Here is a 26,337-nt window from a genome sequence, read left to right as displayed (position 1 = left end):
GAAGATGGAATTAGTAAACAGAAAAATGATACTGTTTTTCAGAAAAATGTTCTTGTTTGTGTTTCAGGCTGAGCTGTGTGAACCATGCAGAAGATCTAGCCTCCAAACTACTCCAGTGTTTCCCAAAGAACAGATTGTCAGCACAGGCAGCTCTGAGCCATGAGTACTTCAGTGATCTGCCCCCACGGCTATGGGAGTTAACTGACAGTGAGTATAACCACCTCCAAATCGATTAAAAACAACGATTCTAGTTCAGACAGATGAACGTGTGTATGCCAACCCTCACATGCAGACAGCTTCATGGACACACACAGCCACACATACAATTGTGTAGATTCAAATTACATAGCTTGACGCAGGACAAAATAGATTCAGGTTTGTTTTTTTTTTTTTGCTATCTCTGCTCTGCAGTCTGCAGCCTGCTATCTTTGTATTTGATTATGTGTGGAGCCAATAGAACTCTCTGAATTGTCATAAAGCAAAAGGAGAAATGCAATTTACATATTTAGTGCTTTTCACTTTATACAGTACTTCTTAACTAGATGCAGCACACGGGATAAAAATCCAGCTGTGTTTGGTTCACAGAATCTCTGTGTTGTAACAGTAACCTTTAAGAAAGGACTCAGCATTCAGAAGTCTGAGAAACACAAAGTAAACAATCAGTTAACTTGCTGAATTAGACTGTGTACGAAGAGGATGACAGATGATGTTCTTAACTAAGAATGCTTTCACTATTTACATACATCCTTTTGCTTCTTTTATTAAACAGAATGCATTCCAGTTGACTTGGCAGAAATGTTCCTATCATCGTGTATACTGTCAATTATCTTTTTAGTAATTTTAAATCATTTATATCATATGTCTGCATGTTGTTTTTCAGTGTTAAAACCACAATATTTATTCGGGGAAAAAGGTAGTATAATGAACGATATTTTTTATTCAGAGAAGGTTCTGTTATTAAAAAAAGGTTTCACAAATGAATAACGGTCAGCATTTTGCTTTAACTCAGTATGGTGAAGAGATGCATGCTTGCATTACAGCACTGTATGTTCTTTTCTGTTTTCAAACATGCAAAAGATCTACACCCAGTACCTCAAGGCAGAAAATTCAGAGATGCAGCAATGGAACAATGCGTGTGTAACTACAGCTGATTTAAAAGTTTGCTTCTAAAATCTAAGCTCTCTTTCTGAATATTCATCCACAATAGAATATGTTTACGGCAGTGTTGGTACAAAAACTTTTGTCTTCCTAAAGTTTATCTTTTCCATCCTTAACAACTGTAGTAGTCATACTTTGAGATGGTTCCGTGGCTTCGCTGTCCAAGTACCCTACTCCCAGCTCTGCACTAAAGAGTACTCTCCCATTTGTGGAATATGAACATTAAAATCAAAATAGCACCAATAATTTCTGTCCATCACTGTCATAGACTGTGTTCTTGCTCTGCAAAAAGATCCCCAGTTTCCTCCTCTGCCATGGTGACCAACTACTCAGTTTGCTGACTGTGGTACTTGATAAGGAGAAAATTTAAAGGTTCAGTGTAAATTAATGCTGCTGTTGAAAGTCTGCCTTTGCAGAAACTGATGCAAAGAGATTCTTTTCTTCAGGACTAATGAAACATCAAGAATGCCAGTTCATTTATCCTATTTCCACTAAATGGAAAACAAAAATCACTCTGCAGTGGTGACATCTCAATCCTTCTGACTGTGTGATTTAGTCTAGCCAGGATTTTGAATTCTGAATTCTGCAGTAGTACTTTTCTGTTAATATGGACTTATTACCCACTTGCCACTTAGTTTATCAGTCAGTGGTTAAATCCAGTTCTATCAGTGAAGTAAATGCCTACACATTATCACTCTGCAGCAGGCTGCCAACAGAGACAGTCTCGTCCTAGTCATTAACAAGCACAATGTATGCAGAACACCAGAGGGGAATTAAAACCACAAAAAATACCTCAGGGTGGTATTTTTAATATGAGAATTTAATTTGTAATTTCACAGATTAAGAATTTTGGCTGCATTAATCCTTTTATCAGCTCACAGCAGGTTATTTGCAGAAGCATAACCATAAGGCGATATTCATTGGCAGAAACACGTCTTTGCATAACGTTAAACATCAGGAGCAGTGAAACCTTTTGAAGGGGGGAGAATAAAGATGAAAAATCATTATATTTTAAAGCAAGGTTCTTCTAAATGCCTCCAGTAAAAATTTGAGTTACAGAAAGACTATTTCTGTGTCTAGTAGATAATCATTGTGAAGCATAAATCCAGATGCAAGAAAGGACAATCCCAGTATCAAATACTACAATCATTTCTATTTAGTATGACTTGGATATACTTGTAAACATATTTACAAAACAAAGAGCTTATATACTTTGGAGAGTTGGGAAAATGTTTACTGTGTAGTGAAATTACCAGTTTTTGTGATTCTAGTTCTCTGTGCTAATATTTTACATCAAGAAACACTACTGATAGTTAATGAAATATAGTTATAAACATATTGAGTCTTTATGTACAAACAAAGTTACTGCTTTCTAATTCGGACACCACTGTGATTTTGCAAGTCTCTGAAGTGAATAGTATTCATCATATTTTGTCCAATTTGGTCCTAATGGTGAATCGCAAATTTGGGGATTTAGCGCTAAAAACCAGGGAAAGACTCATATGTGGGTAGAAAGGCAAATAGAATGGATCAGTCAAATGATTTTCCATCATAAAATTGTTTCCTTGGAATCACACTATTTCACAAAAGTATGGTGACTCTGCCTACACTGAAAAAGTAAAAATGAAGTGTTTGACTTTCTGTTTGGGTTTTGACCTTTAGTACTGTGTATTTGTATTCTATGTAATACTTTACAGTATAATTTTTTAATGGTGTTTATTTTAAAAATGTGTGCAAAGTTAGTTTATGTGAGAAGGACGATTTTGCTTTTTTTACTTGGTTTAGTTTCAAGTCAAGGCATAATTTCATTTGGGTTGGAAGTTCAATTTCCAGATAAGCTCTGTCTAAAAGGTAGCCGCTTTCAGTTTTTGCAAATAGTAAATTAAAAATGTAAGAGTAGTGCTGTTCTGCTAAAAAAACCTTGTCTAGGAATACAATGCAATTTATAATGCAGCATAACTTTCATTCATCTCAAAACTGAGCAGTAATCTATGGATTAATCCTTTTTACTAAATATGTCTACTTGTTATTTTCTATATATATATAAAAAAAAGATCAGTCCTCCCACTTTTCTACTTTCATATTTGAGAGCTCATATTCATTTATTTGCATAGAATATCTGCCATGTGTAACAATGTAACGTGTAACAATTGTGTAACAATGTGTGTTACTGAGGATAGCAGAATAAGAAATGCAAGTTGAGATGTCAAACTACAGTGGGAAGGTCTGTGCATAAAGCAACAGCCAGTTTTTTTAAAGACATATAGATGAAAAAGTAGTTCCAAAAACTTACAGGTATGCCAGCTGTTAGTGCAAAAAAGAAAACTCTTACATCTCTGATTAGTTCTTTAACATTTCCTTATGGAATCATGCAGTGGCAGCTCTCTTGAGGATATTGTTATATGGAGGTTTGTTTTCAGGATATATTTAAAGTCATTGATTTTCCCCATCAGATTGAGGCATCCTAAGTAGAAATGCGTTTTCATATTATCAATGTGTGAGTCCTTAACCATTTGCAGTTTGATTCCTGTGATTATTATCATCATGACTCCTAATAATTGGTTGCCTGGTGTGACATTGAAGTTGTCAAGGTTTTTCTAGCTCATGCAAAAGGGGATTGCTTCACGTAAAAGACTTTTGAGTTGTTGGGATATTTTTAACAAGCCTAGTTGTCTTTAGTAATTCAAAAAAGAAAGTCAAACAAGATAGTTCAGTTCTACTGAATTGAATCTGATATCAAGATTCTGAAGATGTAATATGTGATATCAAATTATTGAAAAACCTTGCTGCATGTTTTACCTTCTTATTTATTTCTAAGTTCTCTCAGCAGAAATTTGAAAGTGGAAGTTATTAATTGTATAGTGGTGTAGAGCACAAATAAACACACAGAGTCTGGAAACAGATATTTTTGAAGATGCATACAGTTAAGAATATTTGCATCACACAACTTCCATCATGATGCATTCAGCTTCTTTCCATTAAGAATTTGTACAGTGCTTACTTGCAGAAATAGTTGGTATATGTAAAAGCTGCATATATCTACTGTGTTGTGTTTGCCATATATATTAAATAATTATTTTTAAATTACTGCTTTTACTGCAAAAAAGAAATCACAGTTTCTGAACTGAGACTCTTTCTTACAGTGTCTTCTATTTTTACTGTACCGAATGTAAGACTACAGCCAGAGACTGGAGAAAGCATGAGAGCCTTTGGAAAAAACAATAGTTATGGCAAAGGTCTATCAAACAGCAAACATTGAAGAATACCTATGTTCACAACTGATAATGCAGGTAAGGCATGGTTATTGGAAAGGATATATTTGAAAATGCTCTTTAGTTATCTTTAGAGAAACAAAATACAAAACTCGACTGCACATGCCCATGTGCAGGCTGATACTCTGTTTTCACAGTTTTACAGTCCATATGAAGAGTGTAAGTTCTGAGCAGGAATGAGTGCCACTGACAGGTTGAAAATATTGCAGAAGTTGGCACTAGTATATTAAACAATAGTTTGCCTTTAATTTGGACTGATACTTTTTACTCCCCTGGTAAAATATGCAGAGAGAAAATACCTCTTGCCAGTTGTGTTGTTAAACTTTGGGGCAAGGACAAGAGATTCTATGATTCTGTGATTTAAGGTCCCTCACAACCCTAACCATTCTATGGTTCTCTTATTTAGTAGGTTGGTAGTCTTGATAGCAGAAGGATGTTCTTGATGGGAGAGAGGTGTTGTCATGTAGTGATTATGGTCTATATCACTGGATCAACTAATACTGTTTTGTTTAACCATAGTTATTCAGCAGTGAAATAGTGTGTAATATGACTTCTTGTATTCTAAGAGTAGAACAGAGCTTGGGAAGGCCAGGTGAATAGAGAGGCTATTTACCAAATTACGGCAAGGGAATGGTGGTGTTATATCATGGCATTAGTTGTCTTCTGCCCATATGCAACACCCCAGTGTTTGTTCAGTGGGTTTTAGCACTTGGCAGACTCTTCCAGGTTAGCAGTATTCCCTTATATAGCTGCTTTGCTTATTATGCTTCTCTAAATGGTTTCATACCAGAGTGTTTCACAAAATACCTAAAGTGCAGATTCTTTTCATTCAAAAAAACAAGGCCTGCCCTTTCTTCGCTTGTTTGTTTCTAAAGACACAGTTGCTTTTGATGCCTTTTCCTGGTCTTAAAATCAAGAGTCAAACATGGTTAAAAGGGAAAAAGGGATTTTACCTCAGTATTTATTTTAGGATCCTTAGGTGCACTACATCCAGATGGAATGCACCCCAATGCACACTGCAATGCACACCCACAAAAAATCTGGTATAACATTATAGGTGTTACTAATTAGCACATCTATCAAACATTCCCCAATGAGAGGCTCAAGTGAGCCCCCCTCCCCAAGGAACCTTTTCCTGGATGGTTCTATCTTAGTTTACAGAATGTGTTCTGGAGAGGACCTTGGGGTCTGGGGCACACTGATCCCTAGCTACGAAGCTTCTAAAATGTTTAGTCTCCTAGCTTGACAAACAAGTCCAAGAATGTAGGCTAAAAACACAAAGAGTAGAGAAGTTGTAAAAGGGTATAAAAGAAAAGGCAAAAAATCATCATGGCATCACTTTTGCATGTTGAGTCCATTATAACAGTTTGTTACAGAAGTTCTAGGAGCTGAGAGAAATGCACATGCTGCTCATATACCTATTTGAAGATATAATCTCATGTAAATGTAGTTGATATTCACGTGATGTCTATATTTAGCTAAGTCTGCTTTTTTCAATATCAGATATAACGTTTTCTAATGAATTACATTTGGGTTTATTGTTGTGTGCTTATGTACGATTGGGTTTTTTAACCCTGTAATGTTACAGAGTCTTTGCCTGACAGGCAAATTTTGGTGCTGAGAGCCTGCCCCAATTTTTGCACAAGCTCTTCGCCAACAAACCATTTAAGATTCTCTAATGTCAGAAATGAGGCTGCCTCAGAGCAGTCTGTTTACATCTTTATTGACAAGCTAATCCCTGCCTTTTCCTGGGGCTGTGTCCCTGCAGACATCTCTTCAACCTTGTCTGTTCTAACGTAACATATCATCCATCTAAAGTATATTTAGAGTGTGCCCACCTGTGCTAAAGACCTTTTCTGTAGAAGCTTATGTACAGAATCTCAATTCTCATGTACAGAACCTCCTTTCTGTTGCTTCCAAACAAATGTAATTTTTCATTTATAAAATACGCAATGGAAGGCTTGTATTTGCAAATGAGCATGTAAAATAGTTGAAAACCATTGGATCATTCTTACTGAATATCTATTTGAGCAGGTACAAATTACTGTTTTAAAATTTTATATGTGAACAGAAAGAGAAAACCCAAATGCACCCTTTACATTCATCACTGTACTGTTGTGGCTGCTCAACCACAGTTTTAATGGATGTTTCCATTTAATGCATGTTTCATTGTGAAAGGTCTGAAACCGCTTAGCAAATGTTGTGACGTGTACATTATTGATTACAGTTTTCCACTCTGGCTTGGGACTTTGTTCTGTTAGGTGCTAACAGTGCAATAACATATCAGCTCCCTGCTGTAGTATTTGACTTGTGCCATGAGATGGGGACCAGCAGATAATCCTGGAAAAATATTAGTACCAAACAGAGGTCCTGTCACTTGTACCATGTGGAGAGCTACCGATTAATGAGATGAAACTAAAATACGTGGGGAAGCAGGAGAACTGTGGACACAGAAAATGGATTTGGGTGAGGAATTATTAGAATGCTTGGAAACCTTTAAAGGGATGAGACTACCAAGCAAGTAGAGGTGTGAGTTAGTGCGGAAAATGAAAGGAGCTGGGAAAACAGACTGCCATTTTGGTAATGTGAAAAGAAGGTCTGGTGAATGGCAGGTGGCTGTGATTTTAAGCAGTAAAGTAGTGGCTGGCAAGTAGGATGTTCAGTCAGGAAAATGGGTGTGTTATGAGTCAGTTACTCCAGCAGAAGACTAAGAGTTGCAGTCAGCAAGAGAGTACCATTAGGGAAGGGGTATTTATTGCAATATATTCTGTCAAAGTCTCCATTCACAAGGCTCAGTGAAGCTAACAGATGCATGAATAGCAGAAGGAAAGATGGCAATAGCTCTCCAGGGCCATGAAGTTAACAGGTAAACAAGGCAAGTAGAGTTAGAGGGATGGAGGCAAACAGTACAAGATGTGAAGATGTCAACAAGCATAATCAGATAACATCCCAGCTAGTGAGATAAAGGAAAATTAGAAGGGGCAAATATTGCAAGGAAATAAATCTGATTATAAAAAAAAAAAAAACAACCATAGCAAACAAATGTTTCTAGCTTGTCTCCTGGACAAGGTTGGTATATATGTGTTTAACTCAGCTTTGTGAGTTGACTTTATGCGTATACAGAGATGGCAGGGAAGTTAGGAAGAGCTGGAATTTTGAGTTATTCCAGTATCTTTCAGGCTGCTGTGAAAGAGAAAATCTGTAGATAGTTGCTTGTTAAATCCTCTGACACATGTGTAAAGGAAAGATTTTATTTTTATATATATTTTTATACATTTATACATTGTAAAGAAATTTATTAGAGAAACTCACAAAGGAACCATCTTCAACCACCTCCAGAATCTGGTGCTGAAGAAAATTCTAGTCTTATGTCTTTTGTCTGGTCCTTCCTTCCTTCCTTCCTTTGGTTCCTAATTTCCCTGTTTTGGGGGTGAAATAGGAAATAAAATTGAGAGACCCAATAAAGATGCTGTGCCAAATCTTTCTGTGATAAGAAATTAACACCTCCTGCTGTTCTCTCACACACTTACCAGATGTTACTGCCCTGATAGTGCACTCACTGAATTAAATCCACTTTTCTTTAGGGTTAGGAAGGCAAAAAGATTAGGGGAGGAATGGTTGAGACATCATCTGCTAACTTTGGAAGCAGCAGTCTCTGGCAGATTGCTGAAGGAGAGAGACTAAAGGCAGTAAATTTGTAATTGGCTCCATCATCATTGATTAGAACCTGTCTTAAGCCCTCAGAAACTGGTGCATCTCTGAGAATTTCTGTTGTCTTTAAAATACTGTAGTGCTTCAGCTGCCTGTCTGCATCTCACAAATCAACTTACCACTTGAAAAAGCAGTAACCTGAGACATATTTCTGAAAACTTATATAATGTCTGTCAGACTTGGATTACTAATAGGGTCTTTGTGGACCACACTGTGTCATTGTCTTGGGCTCCAAGAAGAGACAACATGTTTATTCCAATGCCCATGGGGAAAAACCTGACCATTTGGAGTTAGCAAGGTCAATGCCGAGGCTGCTCTCTACTGGAGAAAATTAGCAAATAAGTGGTAATGAGCATCACTGCACACAGAAGAATCTGTCAGCAGTGAATTAGATGGGGCCTTTTGACCATATCTAAGCATCTTTAAAGTTTTGTGATAAAGCAAAACGTTTTTATTTTGTGCTTGATGGTTTTCATTGATATTTTTTTCTCCGTGGGCTGGAAGCATCTCTGTGGAAGTACATGTCTCTACATATCTTGTTCAAGTATACTGTATATACTACAGTCATCCCTCTTTACAGATCCTGTTTTATTGAGACAAGAATGGACCCTAAGAAATTCTAGAGGTCTGTTTTCATTTGGCTTCTGGAATACATGGCTAAAGCCTGTTCCTCTCTGGAAAAGGATGAGTCAAATAGTAATTGAAAAGACAAGGCATTACCTGATACCAGATAGCACGTGATGTTTTCTTGTGGTGATTTATAATCCCCAGTTCCCATTGGTGGACCAGAGACACGAGATGTGTTTCTGGCCTATTGTCTGCTGCCTGGAGCCAGCAGGGACAGCTTCATTCAGGATGGTAACACCATATGCTTTTAAAGTATTTAACCTGTATTACCATAATGAGATCCCCTGGCTTTCTAAATCTCTTTGACAATTCACTGAAGCAAAACAAAAAGTGGTCTTTATTTGTATTGCTTCGCCACATGCGCATGCATCCGAGCAATCCTGAATTTCAATCACAGGATGCTGAATTCTTTCTTCTGTGCCCATTTAAGCCAGCAACTGACACCAGCCCAGCCAATCGCAGGACCGATGGCGTCATTCGGGCCAGCTCAGCTGTGTAAAACAGAATAAAGCTGAAGAGGTGACACTACAATGGCAAAAAATGCTGGTTATTTGATTGCTTCTGATGGGGTGTGTTTTCAGCAGCAGAGAATCATTATGTAAAATTTCCTTTTTCTCTTTGCTAGCTAGAGGGGTGACTGTTGTTGCATCTCCATCCAAATAGTTTCATTTTTGTTTGTCATCCTCAGTTTTATATTTATAAATTGTTTAGGAGTGTCTCATCAGCACTGCTGTGTGGGAACATAATTTTTGCCTGCCTTGCCCTAGTCAAGCCACAGGGAAGCTGTAGTCCAGCAGTGTATGTGTCCAGCAGTCAGTATTGAAAAGTCATTTTCATTCACTACTCCCCTGCATTCACTCTGTTCTGGGTATCCCAGTGTTGCTAAAACACTGTGGAAAAACATATACTATGCATCTAAGTCTTCATCTCTGTAGCTTCAGGTGATAAAACTGTAATCATTACGGTGGAGAAAGGGCTGCATAAAAGAGAAATTCTGGACTGACAGACTGCATATCAGCCAGATTTTGTCACTATTGATTTAATCAAAAGCTGAAAGTAGCCAGTAGTGCTTTATATGTGTGAAATCTTGAAATTTAGTGTAAAACCAGATTGGGAGAGAAAAGCAGAGCTATAAAAGCACATCAGTTAGCAGTTTAATTTTTTAATGCTTTTTTTAATAGATGAATTCAGATAGATGTGTATAAACAGTCATTGTGCTCCTGCAGTTGAAAAGATGGAAGCCTAAGCACTGAAGATGGGAGGTTTAAATTTCTCTTGCATCTTTTAGTGCCAGACAGTGTCTATGCATGAATGTTGAGGGTCAGTTAAATTATTTAACTAATACTGGATTTGCATAAATTGGCTTTCCTGAAAAGGCTAATAAGATGCAGTTGTGGTGGGCAGCTGAAAGCAATTTAGGTTTGAGTCCAGTAATGATAGTACTAAACAAAGTTGAAATTGTAACATCAGTTTTGTAAAATGTTAAATTAGTATTAAGCTGTGAAAGATAACTGCAGAATCCAAGATATTTTTTGGCTCTCTGGTACTTTCAGTGCCATTCTTTTCTTATGTTAACAACATAATGGCTTTATGAGACTCTTCCAGCTGTGCTTTACTTAATATTGAAGAATAAGATCACCACACTGCTGGAATATACCCTAAATATAACACACAAGGGAAAAACTCCAGGCATTGGTCTACATTCTCCTTGTGATATCTGTTATCTTACTTCTATTAATCTGAAATGAAAGTTATAGACTGAATTTTGCCCTCTATTCAACCATAATGAAAATCCCCCCATATTCTCTGGACTCTGCATAGCAGGTGAAATGAACTGAGCAAATAGCTGTCCAGTGCCAGGCTGTCTTTGTATAAACTGCCCATCTTACCTAAGTGACATTTGGGGACTGAGGATGGAGGAGCTGTGCCCTTGGGTCCCCAGGTATGCCCCAGTAAAGGAAACCCACCATCTGGTCAAGGAATTCATAAGGCTTAGAAAATGTTTTTAATGGAACGCTTAGAAAATAGTTTAATGATGTTTCTGTACTGTAACAGCTCACCATGTCTGTTGTCACATGAAATACAGTCACTTAATTGTGACTGTGTTAAGTAGTAGAATGCATGGTCTCTTGACTTTCTTTATTTACAAAGTTGGTAACCTAAGGCACAGAGGAAAGTGAATTGGGAAGGATGGTCTTTCTAAGGAAGCTGAACACCAGTTGTGATGAAATCTTGTCCAACCAGGAGAATGATAGACCAGGACAGCATCTATGCCTGGAAATAAGTATAAGGAAATAAGTAGGCATAATTAGGATTTCTAAAATCATAGGAGTCTCTTTAGGAAAGAAGAAGGAAAGAAAAGAAGCAGAACAGAGAGGGGAAGGTCTTCACATTTTATTGTTAAATACTCCACTTGGTAGGACAAGTATTTCAAACCTCCATTGCTAGGAGATATTGATTTCTTCCCTGTAGTCATATGCTCTATATCATTCTGTGTGAAACTAGTGGCTACATATTTATTGAAATTATTTTTTTTAAACTATTTATTGACATTTTTTCTTTTAAATTGGCAAAATCAGCTGCAGATCTGGCAGAAGGAAAACAAGGCATTACTACTGTTATGGATAACTTTTGTAGAAGGACAATACCTTATTTCCCCGTACCATGGCATAGTATGGAGCCTGTTTTCAGTTCATTTCTAGTGCATGATAACTTGCCTACAGTACTGTGAAGATTCATTTTCAAATAATTTTTAGTGTAGAGGTTTGTAATTTTACAGTAATTTATGCTGTAGGAAAGATATTAGTGATATTTGCATGAATGCATGTGCTCAGTTGCAGTGCTGTTTATCTGTCTTTCCAGTCTGTTTGCTCATAAATTTAGGAGACGAAAGGTGGAATCCTCTGTGCCAAAGTGTACTATATTGCATTATTAATATTAGGATAGCAAGCAATTCCCACTAGACAGTCTTTGTGGTCTGTTCATGCTTAAGAAGTGTCTAGGCATGAAAGGCCGTTTGAGTTCCAGTGGGCTGAAAGTCTGGGATGACATTTGAATGCGGCGAGGACAACAGTCTAGTTGACAATGACTGGGAGGGAGGCAAAAGCAGGTCTCAACTCTCCCTATTCTCCCATGGACAGTCACCTCTCCTTTAGGATTATTTCCTCACGTGACTCCTCAGTTAGGCTTTGTCTAAGAGGAAAGTGGAACCACTGGAGGGGAGAAACTGAGGTTTCCAGACAAAGCAGAGGCTTCCAGTGCTGACACACAGCCCATAACCCAGAGAGACAGCAAAGCTAATGAGAGGCATTGCCTCTCAGGCACCAATTTGCAGCATTCAGAGTTAACAGAACATTTTACTTTTGGCCAAATTGTAAACAAAAAAATAATTTTAGTAATTCCACATACCAGAATTTTTTCTGTGGAGGACAAGCTTTGTGGTGCCATTTTGGGTCTGTAGCTTACATTGCCTGATTCTCCATGAAATAAACAAACTACACCAACGACTGCAAAATTGGGTCTGAAGGCAACACCCATTAAAGTAAATGTGAACTGAATACTCCTAGTTGTGGGAAGATTCTTGCCTAAAAATGTAGCAATAGTTTACAATTCAGTTAATAAATTACATTAATTTATTCTGCCCCATAATTGGGATGAGGATGGATGGGTTTCCCACATCTTCCTGGTGTTAATTGTTAAGTCTCAGGAGGAAGACTCAAAAACTTCAGGAAAAAATACTGAATTCTCAAATAAAAATATCTAATGTAGAAGAATAGCCCTGGAATAGCATCTTTGGATATTTTAAGAAGTGGAAACAAAATTGGGTATTTCCATAATTTTGTGGTCTTGTTATAAATTATTAACGTTGTTTTGGACCATGTATGTATTTTGAATTAGTAATTATGGGCGATCATTCTCTGCCATTAGTAACCTAGATTTTAATTCTGTAGAGCCACTTCTGTAACTCTCTTTTGATGTTAATATAAAGACTAATTGTGCATTATATTTTCTGGCTTTTTTTGTTGTAACAATACGATCACAGCCTTTTTATTTAAGTTTTCTTTCTGAAATTTTTATTTTACAATTGCTTTTAATACATCTTTTGTTCAGTATGTGTGTTACATGTGTATTAAAATCTAGTTAGTTTATAATCTGAAGGGAAGGAAAATCTACACAATTAAATCTGTCCTTGTGTACTTGAAAGATTCAGCACTAAGTAATCTGTCACATCGTAAAAGGAACAAAATCAAAACAACTGAGTCATTATCATGACTCTGCTTGGTTTCAGCCCATGAAATGACATCTAGACTCTGCAGATACTGTATTTGTTGTTTTATGTATCTGTGAGCAGACATTTGTAAATATGGAGGTGTAAATGTTGCCAGCATTTAAATTAGGTTAAAAGTGCTATTTATGGCTTACATCAACAACAAAAAAATATTCATAATCATCCCTAGGTGAAGATACTCATTTAACGAGCTTACTGCTCCTAATTAATTCTGTAAAGAACACCATTTGGCAGAGCAGAATTATGAGGTTTGCATATTGATGGTGGCAGGGAAGAATATATCTGTTTTCTATTTATATGGTAAAATTAACTTCTGTTCTTTTGAAAATGGCACATCTCAGAGGTATTGCTTTCAAAATGATCTCAGGGTGTAAAGAAAGCAGTAATAACAGCGCCAGGCATTCAGTTCTGTCCTAATTTTCCCACCAGTTTTTCAATGTTTCAGCTGCCTCAGAGACTTAAAGTACTCTCATTAGGTAGCTGCAGAGGCTGCCTGCTTGCCTGCTCCATCACTCTCTCTAGCTGCCTCTCTCACTCCCCCTCTCTTGCTCTCCCTTTTTTCCCCCCTCCTGCCTTGGGAAGATCATTTGCTGCCGTGATTGGCAGGTTAGAGCATTCGATCAGATGAGTTCCTCTTAGTGCAGGTCAAAAAGGCTGGTTAGCAGGAGCTGTCGAAAAATGCCAGCAGCATTCGAAATGGGAAATGTCATGACTTCGAGGCAGGGGGTGCCACCTGGAACAGAAAGCCCCCAGCTCATTAGCAAGTTACAGGATGCAAGCTTAACTGGAGGGAGCAGAGGAGGAAAGATAATACCCAATAGGGAAAATTATTGTGAAGTGGAATTGATTTCATGTATAATTTGTTTATCACTAGAGGGGACAAATGCTGTCCTCCTGACATGTGCGGAGGAGCGTGGACTATGAATGAAGCAATTTAGCATAATCTCCAGGTTGAGCTCTGGATTTAAAGAATGCCAACTTCTTTCTTCCCAACTGTGGAAGTGATCAGGTCATGTTGTATTAATTAAACCTGACATACTCTCAAATGGTTTATCTGGGCAATTTTAGCAATTTAACAGAATGCAGTAGATATGAGTTGCATTCATTATTAACATGGGGCAGTGGTTTGTCTTCTGGATGAAGTGGGGTTGGGGGTTTTCTGCAAGCTGCTGTTGTAAAAAGACGTTCCTGTCGCAAGCTGAATTATAAAAGAGCTCATTTTTAATGCTTAGTCTGACTGCATAAAATCAGAATGCAATTTCAGTTGCATGATATAATTTTATTTCCAAGAAAAACTACATACCCTTAGAAAGTATGGATTTAAAAATAAATAAAGCATTCAGGCTTACTGTATAAAATTTAATCTGAAAGGAAGACTACAGGGTCTGCTGCCTGTCAGGGACTTAAAGAATGCATATATAAAATATCAACATTACAAAATGCTTAGTCTTCTCCAAGATACCCTGTAGTGGTAAAATTGCAGGCAAACTCTTCATCCTAGGCAGTTTAACAAGCCCCTGGCTATTAATATTGCTAACCATTCATTTGCTTCACTGGTCTGTATTTTCATATGAAAGGCATATTGCATATCAGTAGAAATGACTGCATAGATTTTCCCCCCACACACAGGTTTTTTCAGAAATGTTAAGAAAATAAGGTGAGATCATGGTACCTGCCAGACTCATGGCATCTTTGTGCAGCTTTGTGTCTAGCTCTGCTCCTCCTGAAGACAATGGGAGAATTCCATAGACTGCAATGGGAGTAGTAGAGCTGGCTCCCTTATCAAAACTGATGTAGAGACAGCAATACCATGTCAGGCTGAGAAAATGAGACTTAAAGGCTGGAAGGGGTCCTGAAGAACTATTTTGCAGACTGTATCTCTTGTTAAGGAATTTTGTCCTTTATATGTTAAACTTGTACTTCTCTCAGAAGTTTGAAGCTCATGCTTAAGCAGTCTCTTGGTTGGATGCTGAGGAATGTTTCCTTACTGTTCAGAGTCTTGATGATTTTTTTCAGCTTTCATTTTCTTCCATCCATCAAAGTTTTTAAGTTGGTAATGGAGTAGCTAGCATTTGCTTTATTGAGTAACCACAGGCTGTTGGTTTTCCCTTTCTCCACCAAATGCGAATCAGTCAGATTTTTAAAAGGACTTTCTTAATCAAAATACTTGTACAGAGCCTTACAGATGAGTGTTTTCTGTTTTGTATTTAATGTAAAAAGCTCAGCATTAACAGTCTGCTAGTTTGCAAAAAAGAAAAGTTACTAAAAAAGGGCATTCTTTACCTTCCAGATACCTTTTTAGTGTAAAGTTCTTTCAGATAGGCACCATGAACACTGGCTGCTGTAGTCTGCACTAATGAACACACAGGCTCAGTCCTTTGCAAAGCTGAATAAAGAGAGAAAAATATCAGAATAAAATGTCCTCTGTGCAGATCCTGTGGTAGAATTTTTCCCACCCTGGGTAGCTCTGCAGATGCCCAACTAGTATTTATGTATTAAGTATTTAAGTAAAAAACTGGAAACCAATTCGAAAAGTTCAGAAAGTATTCATTACTTAATGTCTGCTCTGGTACTTTGTTAGGGGAAGTGATATGCATTTAAATTATTTGTATGGAGTTTGAAAATTAGGCTTCTGCTGGGAAAAGAGAGTAAACCGGGAGATCTCCAGGTCTCTTAGCTCCATGGAGTAAAGACAAGGATCAGTCAGCACTGGAAAGACGTGCTAGATTTTAGCTCTGAGGTATATTTGAGGGACCTGTGGTAGCTGTAGTATCTGTCTGCATCTGGCAACAGCTGCTTGGACATAAGCAGAAGGATATTTTGGCTAGAAAATCTGGCAGGTACAGATAAGCTCTTTTCTAGGACTGTGTGTGACACGGATTAGTGACCTTTGTATGTCCTAGGTTCATGACCAAAGAAGTTATCACTCAGAATTAGAAAAAATAGTTAAATAACTAATATTTCCCACATATCTACATTTTCTGGCAAGAAAAAGAAGTGTAGTCTGAAACAGAAGAAAGAATTTAACCGTTACTCCCCATTTTTTAACCAACTTCTGTTTTTTCAAAACTGACACAAGTATTTTCTTACCTCCTAGGAACTTGATAATTCAAATGAAGAATAGTAGCCAGGAAGGAATTAGTAGTAAATTCCTTACTGCCCCTCAAAACTTACTATTCCTGCAGTTGTTTGTCATTCACTCAAACCCTGACTTCTCTATTCTAAATAAATACTGGTTTGTTCCTTGACTCTCTAGGGAAGATCAGGCAGAAGCAATGAGTGGGAAAATCACATATTCGTAATCTGATTTTTATATCTTTTCTCCCCCAAATTTCTGAGAAATCATTGGAACTTGCTAGTGTCTATTCTGTGATATTACCAATCTCTGTGAATTCCTTTTCAGGAGAGAAGAAGCTCTAACACATGGCCCATATTCCATCAGCGGCTCCTTTTATCATTACTTGTGTGTAAAAACACTTTCTGTATGAATTGCCTTTGTCTTTTTAGAAGGTGGATATGTAGAGTGTTGGAAAAATCCAGGGAGCCCTGAGGTCATCTAAATAACTCTATGTAATGTGAGCAACTGTTGATGAAATGTGGTTCAATCAGTAACATTTCAACTTTTGCTTTATGTATTATATTTCAAATTAAATAGAGCAGTATAAAACAATCTGTAAATTGAACCCAGGATTGGGCCATACCGTTTTTTTAATGTATGTGTGTAGTTCTTGACTTTGATATCATTCACTTTTTAAACTTTTTCATCTGTGTTGTTAACTTGGGCTGCAGTAAAAGGATATTTCTCTCAAAATTCTTTTCTAAGGCTTTGCCTCAACACCATTTTGGGTGTTTTTACTAAGTCTTCCCCCTACATTAAACACCCCACAAATTATTTACATATATTACTAAACCTTTAAGGAGGTACATTTAGATAGATTGAGCATATTGAAGATTTCTTGACCTGACCCTGTCAAAATCCTTGAGCAGGAACTTTGTGCATAAGTCTTGATTTTGGTTTCCTTAGTAGCTGGAACATTGCTTTTTGATCATTAACCCTTGCTGGTTTTCCTCAAAGAACATAAAAGCTGAGATTTTCAGAATTTTCAAGTCCTGTACTTGCTCTCTTGTGTAGGGTGTCCTCTCCCAAAATCATCTCCAAACCTCACAATTTGCTGGGAAACTACTGTACCAGCTTGTGTGGTACCAAAAGTAGGAGAATTGCCAGTGAGTCAGAGCACTGCTCATGTCACCAGATGGCAGGACAGTCTTCCCTTCTTCATCCAGACTCCTAAATGCCGGGCAGAGAAACTGTAGCACACCTGGGGATTTAGAAAAATGTTTGAAATGTGCCTCAATGGAGCAGAGTGATTTAGAAACCTAATTCTCTTTCCATGAGTTCCTGTGGAAGGAAGTAAACACAATGCAGTCTGAACACATGGGTCCTTACAGGACCATTAGAGGTAGAAAAAAGGGCTTCAGGATCTGGCCTGGAGGAAGCAACACTGCTTGAGAGCAGCTAGAAAACTGTGGGCAAAAAAGCAGGAGCTCTGCCAGGTGAGATCTGCAAAGCTTCTTATCTATGTGGTGTTTCTCAGCTATTTTATTTGCATGGAAACAAGCACAGTTTCTTGGTAACAAACATCACCGTTTTCAGCTCATGTCTATTGAGAGATGCTCTGTTTTAAATTTCTGTTGTTAATCCACTGTGTGTTGTGATCACAATAACGAACAGAAGTTAAACAAACATCCCCCACCCCCGAACCTCCTCCCCTAAGAAAACAAAATCCCAGATCATGATGATAAAACAGATCATTAAGAGTTTCAGCAACAGCCTGTCAGCTTGGGTCTTAGTGTGGTTTTGCCTGCCATTAAAAACCATATTGGTCCACAAATTCCGTATAGTCTAGAAATAAAGGGAGGCAAAAAGGATTTTAGAAACATTTTACCCACCTTACTCTTCAACATTAAGATTCTTTTTTCAGAACAGTGTTTGTACTCTAGTGTTTGAATGAAAAAAAATGCAGTTTTTTAATTCTTAAATATTTTACATGTTTAAAGCAAATGTAGTATATTTATAGATGAACGCTACTAAAAAGTGAAAACAGGATCTTTAATATGTGAACATAAGCAAAATGAGTTGTTACATGACCTTGTCTGAAGTTTTGCCCTCTCTCTTCCTTATCTCTTTGTTTATTGACTTTGTTACATTATGCCTGAAACATGGAATATAAATTCTGTAGTTCACAAATCCTACTCACCTTGTTCATGGAAGGCCGTATCACATTTTTTGTCTCTGGAAAAATGCTGCATAAGAATAAGGAAGTGCTGTGTCTGGCCCTTTTGGCACAGTTGCTAAATTTGCAGTGTTAACACACTGCCCCCAGCACACACATGCACACACATGGCCCTGTCATGCATTCTTTGCAAAGGCCAGTGATTTCTTTGCTCCTGGTGCACATCCAAATGGAAAGGAGGTTGGAATGCGAAGACATTTAGCTTTGTTTTCTCTTGCTTTTGTATATGCACTATGTACATTTATGATGGAAAGGTGTCTAGTAGGTCCCAAACTTTCTGAAAGGCAGGACAATTTCAACAGGTGCAAAGCCTATAAGTAAACAGAGAGTGCTGTCAACCCTTCCTTCCTTTAAACTAAACCAGAAAGCAGATAAGGGAAGACTTGAGATTATATGTTGCCTTTTAAGGTAAATAATCCATGTCAGATTCCCAAAGCTTCCCATCTCAACAATGATAAACATGAGCTGGATCCATCATACCTTATCCCTGTGAGAATCCCACTGCATGCAGTGGGACATGGTATATGTTTGTGTTGTGGGGAGGAGGGAGGAATAGTGTGTAAAGTGCTTTACATCTGCGTAACTTGAAGATTTTAGGTTGTTCAAGTACACATACTCTGGTGCTAATAGAAACAGAGATCACTTATCACCATATCTAAGGAATTAGAAATGTATATTCATGACTCCCTGTTACCCAGATAGGATGTCCATCATTCTGCATTAATGACATAGCTCTATTCTACTCATTTCATTTCTCTTTATGTTTTACCCAGCTGAATAGCTCAGTGCTGCCATGGGGTCCTGTATCGTATGGCAGACTTTGCCTTTTGAACTGCCCACATCACAGTTTTCTGCAGCTCCCTATCTCCACCGTCATTCCTTTTCTTTACTCTAAATGTTTCCAAGGAAGAAGAAAAGAAAGAAAGAAAAGATTAAATAAAAAAAAAAGGCGGGGGGTTGGGGGGAAGGAGGGGAGAAAGAGGCTGCTGTGGAAAAATAAAAGTTTAAAAGAAAACCAGAATGAATGCTTCACTTGTTGGCTTTTAGCACAATTACCATACCTTAGGAAATATGCAGGGAATAGTTAATTATGACTAAATGAGCTCCTTTTAGAGTTCATGGCAGGCCCCAGCATCCAACTGTCAGTGTTGTGAAAGATTGAATTAAAAGGCTGGTCCCCCTTGTCAGCCGATAGGATGGTCTGCTGGGGGAAAATAGACAGTGAAAAGATAGCTGGGTTAGAGTAGCCTCAGCAAGAGAAACACGTATAGCATTTGCATACTTCTCCTGCAAAGGGGGTTTAATCCAAATAAAGGAGGAGATTTCGGTATTGTCAGCCAAAGCTTTGTTCAGTGTGAAGAGCAGAAGGAAATCTGATGAAGGGGCCTTTCTGAAGCCCTTGCACACAGACTGGAGGTTGTTCTAGTAAAGTTATGTACTTTGGGATTGTTTACACACTGTTGTCTGTTTGAAGATCTCCTAAACTGAAAAACTCAAAGTATTCCTCTTTGCTAACACAAAAGCGAGGAATTTGTGTGGTAAAAATTACTTACACTGCAGACCTGAACAAGTTCTTTTCATTATCTTCGCAAAATACCCTAAAGTTCCGTTTTTGGTGTAGACAAAGTTCCCCAATACTTCTTGCCCAAACTCATATATCACAAAAAGTTTTCAGACTAGGAGAAAAAGGGGAGAATTATGTTCTCAAAATGCAGAGAGCACAAAAATCAGATACTCTTCAGGTTTGAGGCAGACAAAATCTTGCTGCCTCCTTGCTGCCAGCACAGTTCTTTTTTAAACAAGTAGACAGTTTCACACCAACTAAAAACAAGTGTTTTGAAATTTAGTTGGGGTAAAGTGTTGTATTTCTACTAAGATCTTTTCTGTACTTTCTGGGCGTTTTTTTTCTCACCTGAGAGATGAGCCAGAAGCCTCAAACCTCTTTTGTACTTAATCTGTAGCAGACCCAGCCCATGCCTTAGAGCTTTTCCAGATAAAATAACTGAATTGTGTTTCAAAAAAAGGCAAAACTATTTAAAGGTGGTGGCAGGCAAATTACTCCTCCTTAGAAGACTATCCACTTACAGTGTATACTGCCAGCTTCCAAGGTTTTCACATGGGACAAAGAACACCATCTCAGACGTATGATTAATATTTAGGCACCAAATAGGTCGTCTAGCAGCATAGCACCTGAAATAGATGGCTTTTGCTTTTTGTTACTGCAATTTTTTTGCATGTGATTGCCATAGCCTTAATGATTTTAGCTAGTACTGAATTAGTTATTCAGATAGTAATACTCATGGAAATAGTGTGTGTGTGTGTGTGTACACATATACACACATATATATATCATATAAATATAAAATATAAAATATAAATATAAATGTAAATGTATAGTTTGTTCTAGCAATGTGTCTGTACATACTTAGCTCATTTTCTCATAAGCTTTGTAACTAACAGTCATTGTAAAGCAACATATGTTTCTCAGTAATGCTTTATGTTAGGGCGAGCAACATCCTGGCCTGAATAGAGCTTGAATTTTCTCCAGTAAAAATGAGTACTGTCTTTAAGGTTTGGTGAAATTCTGGGAAAGAAGATGAAGCAATTTCTAAGATACCAGAGAATATGACATTGGATATACCTGTATGGATATATTTGTGGTTACTCTACAGTTGCTTAATAGTTATAATTAAGGGGAAAAATTACAATCCTGTTAATATTATTAAATGAGTCCACGTATGATGAAATTTGACTCTCAGTTATACATGCTCTGACTTGTTTGGGGTGGTATTTTTAACCTGAAATGCTTCTTTAAGCTCACTCAGACAATGATGTTTCAGCTGAGGTTTTTTTCAGCGAATGATAGATGTGAATCATTAAATACTTAATCATCTATTAGCCTTATTTTCTCCCACACGGTTGTCATAAATTCTCACAGAAACACAGGCAGAAGCAAGTCTTCAATCAGTAGGCCATGGGGCACCTCCAGTCCTCAAATTGTTGGTGCAACTTAAAAATCAGTCGTCAGAAAGGGGAGGTGGTTGATGGAAAATATGCTATATCCTGTTGCTTGCTGAGGATTATCTGCCATCTGGAATCAAGAAAAGCCTGAATGAATTTCAGCATCTCCCTTTTTTCTTCCACCCTAGAGAAAACTGGAAGGGGAGATAAAATTTTGGTAAAAATGGGAGCTGAATTGAGGCATCAATTGGCACCCAGTGTGCAGTTCACATTTTCTCTTATTAGTTTAATTTATTCCTTGAAGTGTTTACCTTTTTCAAGCTGAAGTGAGTAGTAGAAAATAAGGTACAGTGTTTCACAAGGGTTATTTACCAAATGGTATTTACTGATTGGAAGCATAGCAGTGCAATCTGTAAAGGAGTTTATGACTGCCTAAAGAGACCAGCAGCTTGAATCCTGCCTGGCTATAATGTAGAATGCAATTTCAAAACAGTTACTTTTGTATTAACTCATAAGTTTTTATTGCTTCATAAGAAAAAGATAACATCCTCCTACAGTGTTTAGCTCCTCAAGGAGATAAACTCCTGTGACCTTCTCATGTGCTGGCCATCTTTGTGCAGCCTTCACTGGTTATAAAGAACTCATACTCCAAAACACACTGTTGGGAAAACAAAGGACAGACCATGGTAGTAATAAACATGTCATTTAAACCTTACAGGAAAATGAACATGGTTTATTCAAACATCCCTTTTAAAGAATAGCTAATGATAATATTTTAGTAACACAAAGAGGGAAATCTTCTAATGCTCCCATTCCTGGGCTCTGTTCCCACCAAAGGCAGCAGGAGCTGCACATACAGATCCAGAGGGTTTGCAAGTTGAATAGCATCTAATATGGAGTTGAACAGTTTTAAAAAATAGGAACTGGGCTCACTCCAACGCTTACAGTCTGCATGTAGTGAAGTGGTGTTTTCACTTTTCATCTCTTCCTTTTTGTTTCACAGTAATGGTGCAATCTCCAATTAGAACTCACCCTTTGTTAGCCGTAGTCAACGACGCCTCATCCCAGTTTGCGTTTTTTCCTGTGAGAAGCGTGTCAGAATTTGGGGGCACTAAATATACTCCTTTGTTGGTGAGCTTGTCAAGCACTGCACTGTGTTCGCTTTCCCACCAGGAAGGTCAGGCCGCTGGGGGGCCGCTCTATTTTCTAAAATGATCCCTACTGTCTGTCCATGCTGTCTGACAGATTGAAACAGTTGTCTGTGTCACTGCTTTCAATGCTTTTTAAATGCCTCACTTTCCTTGAAAGATGTAAAATATGTAGGCAGTGGGGAGAAAAAATGTAAAAGGAACTATACTTTTTCCTGCTTAAAGAAGTATTGGGTTTTCTTTTCTAAAGTAAACTTAATTTTGTTTAAAATATAAGATGACTTAGGAAAAAAAAAACCCACCAGCTAATCTGGAAGACTGGGTAAGTCACAGCTTACATATTCTATTTCTGAAACCTCATTTTAAAACGAGGGCAATAAAATTATTAAACACACATTCATTCAGTAGCTGAAGTGAAATAGTAAATTTTCTTTGTTCACTTGTATTTCAGTTTAATATATTTTGATCTGAGGTATGTATAAAGCCTGAAGAAATTGGTACTATGCTGAGCCTTCAATAGTCTCCAGATAATTGAACTAATTAAATCTTTACCAACATTAACACAACTCCAGCATTCCTTGGACAGTGGTTAATTATTGCATGAACATGGCAAGCTTAAACTAAACAGATGAAAATAGAATCCTGTAGAATGGGTATTGAGTTTATTCTTTATTCATCTTTTGATAAGGTTTAATTAAAACTGCCTCTCTCCATTGTAGTGAGAATGAATGTGCTTGTTTTCTTAGTGAAAGCCAAATTATTCACTTCAGCCATGGTTCAATAATCAAAGCGTTTGCAAAGTTTTGGGTTATATTGTAGCTGTGGAGATATAATTGCTGCAATTCTTTATGAAGGCTTTATCTTTTTATTACATTGTCTTTTACTTTTTCCACTTTATTTAGTAAATTAGAGCATCCATTTTGTGATTCACTATTTTAATGTGCTTTAAGCAGGGCATTTTTGTCAACAGGGAGTGAGCTAATGAAAATAAAATTTAAAATAAAATACTGGTTTTAATAATTGGAAGGCAAAAAGTAGTTTCCAGACAAATCTATACTCTGGTCTTTTAGAGTAATACACAAAGTAAAATTTGAGCACATAGCAAAAGCTGTCTTTATCAAACGCTAAATATTAATAAAGGAATGGTCATTTCTTTTTATGACAGTAACAGGAGGGTGGATATGGTGACTCCCCATGCTTATACAGTGGCTAATTTATCACTGAGCAAAAATTGTTGAAAGAAACAGTGACAGCTCATAATGTTAGAATACATAAGATTGTAAAGTTACTTGAGCTGCTTATTTGTGTATGAAGTGCAAACTTCAGCACTGGTGATACAATGCAGAAAACAAATCCTTGAGAGTTGTGGAATTTTGAGCAAGAGCAATGGGGTATAGCTGAAGGGGAATGAGAAACACTTGTGAGTAGGTACACACACATGCAGAATGGTATCATTTGTGTTGCCATGGACTTGCCTTTCCACTTGGAAAGTTGTAGATCTGAGCTTCAACTCTCCTGTTACATTCTTTGAGAAATAACACAGCAGGTGGGAAATGGATCAGTGTTCATTTTAAAAAAATGTGTTCCACTCTCTTTTCATACAGTTCTCCGTGTGACTTAGATGGACCACCAAAAGGGTCATAGGAAATGTTGCACAGTTTTATTTGTATTCTGGTGTCTCATTCTGTTGTGTTTTGGAATGACATCCTGGCAGAACCTTGGTTTCCTGAAAGACTTTTCCATTCGCATCTATAAAACATTAATTTCACTTTCTATGATTTATCAAGCAACTATGCCATTGTTCTGTCTTGGGCTCACGTTGTCATTAGGGAATTCCAGGCTGGCACAGCGGTTTTGATTTAAGGGAGGGAAATGTGTTTCCTTTTTATTTTGTTATTCTAAGAGTTGTTTCTTTTAGAGTGAATTTTACTGGGTAATAAAAAATTTAAGACTATGAGTGCACCAAAGGAGAAAATAAGTTGAGGAGGGAGTTTCTTGAACCATGGAGTTGGACTTAACTGGTAGTTCTTTCTCCTTTTTGAGTGACAGTACTGTGCTGGGTGCACGTCATGTGAATCCAGAGCTATTTGGAGTCACTGGACAAAAGGGTTGTCTGCTGGAAAGCTGTAGTCAGAAATGTGTTTCTTATGTTCTTTGTTATGAAGGAATAGCCTGAGTCCCAGCTGATGCTGTTAAGATTCTGTAGGTGCAGCCATTTATTTAGACTTTACTGAAGTCAAGATTTGGTCTGTTCTGTTTCTTGAGGTATGGGAATATACCTGGTCTGGAAGAGGGGGAATGCTCTGTGTTAGCCGTGCCTCAAGTGTGCACGTGGTCAGTCCTGTTCTGATGGTGAAAGTTGTATTCCACTTCCCTGCTGACAGAAATTCCCTCCTAAATATATTAAATTAGGTATCTCTGAGACCAGAAATCCCCTTTAGTTGTTTGGGATTTTTTGTTCAAATAGACCTTACCTATTTTGTGAAATTTATTTTTATTTGGCATGAAGAAAATAGATATGGAATAACTGTTAATTTATCTGAGTTCCTTTGTGCTACATTTTGTCTTTTAAAGGACTGGAAATCTGTTATTCCAGGAAATAAATTTCTGAATTATTGTAAGGGCTTTCATGTATTTTCATTAATAACACTCTTAAAGGTTTGTTTACTGCATGAAGAGATTTTCCAGCATTTACTACAATTATGCTATGCTTCCACAGTCATTGACATGGGGTCTGTGCTTTTCCAGCAGCACAAATTTGGTCTGGATTGAGAATGGATACCTGATCTCATTTGAGGAGAGGACAGTAGCTCCATGCTGGTTACTGGGAACCACCATAAAGCCTGCTGGTTCAAGGTCAACCCATCAGCTTAGGGGTTTTTATCAGATTTGAAACAACAGAGTTAGATTCTACTGGGTCATCACGATTTTCACTCAATCATAGGAGCTTTAAAGCTGGATTTGTAGCCTTGTCACACATACTTCTGTCAATCAGATTTTCCTGAATTCTTAACTGAAAAAAATCATCTTCCAACACTTGGTTACATTAAAATAATTTTGCTGGATAATTTATTTTTAAATTGTGATAATAATCTTGAATCAGATAGGAAAAACCTGATGTCCTGGAAATTAGAAAGGATTTCTATCTGGGGTTGCTGAAAAATCTGCTTGCTCAAGAGATCAGAATCTAATCTGAGTGGATTGAAAGATTTGAAAGTATCTTTTTTAAATGTGAAGAGATTGTTGCATGTTAATTATTTAGTAATATATGTAGGTTAATACCCATTAGCATTTTTGAATATGGGCTGTACTTCACTTTGACAGCTTTGCATAACATCCCTACAGATGTCTTAACTTAGTGAGATTCTTAAGCACTTGGATAACACCAGGCATTCACAAAATGCGTGTTAATGTGTTTATTATGGAGCTTCCCAGGCTTCCCCCAGTAGTCCTTAGGTAAAGCGTGCCTTCTGAGGAGCAAGAGGACAGACTGGACTATCATAACTCTTGACTGCATTGATTCATTTTGACATAATGTGATTAATTTTTTTAAATCTAATTATGAGACTTCTTCCTGTTTATCAAAATTGCTACATAAGCAAGAATAATTCTGCTTGCTTCCTTAATTTTTTTAATTTGGCATAAAAGCTACAGGAGAGCAAAAAGGTGATTTCCCTCAAAGCAGGCCCATGTATAATTTACACGGCTACCACAAAGAAATCCTAATGACTTACACCTGCCAGACCATTATTAACTCACCTCTAGCCACAACATTTACATAGTAATGTGTTTTCATCTTTGCCATCAACTACTACTTGATCCAATACAATCTCATGTTTTCTTTTCTTTATAGTTGCTATGTCATGATGATCAGTCTG

The 26,337-nt window shown here is 37.4% G+C and overlaps 1 protein-coding gene across 5 annotated transcripts in view; it reads left to right on the top strand.

Annotated features, from left to right (window-relative positions):
• The window catches only part of CDK14 (cyclin dependent kinase 14), a 319,768-nt gene that overhangs the window by 251,207 nt on the left and 42,224 nt on the right, over positions 1-26,337 (top strand). For all 5 annotated transcript variants that reach the window (XM_010399183.3, XM_010399186.3, XM_010399187.4 and 2 more), the window contains 2 exons: positions 68-207; positions 4,302-4,448. In XM_010399183.3, coding sequence (XP_010397485.1) covers positions 68-207; positions 4,302-4,417 — 256 coding nt within the window. In that variant the 3' untranslated portion in view covers positions 4,418-4,448. The remainder of the gene's footprint in view (positions 1-67; positions 208-4,301; positions 4,449-26,337) is intronic.

The sequence above is a fragment of the Corvus cornix genome, chromosome 2 (assembly GCF_000738735.6).
Source record: "Corvus cornix cornix isolate S_Up_H32 chromosome 2, ASM73873v5, whole genome shotgun sequence".
Lineage (NCBI taxonomy): Eukaryota > Metazoa > Chordata > Aves > Passeriformes > Corvidae > Corvus > Corvus cornix.
The sequence above is the reverse complement of the archived record's forward strand: the minus strand, read 5'-3'. Positions and strand labels throughout refer to the sequence as shown.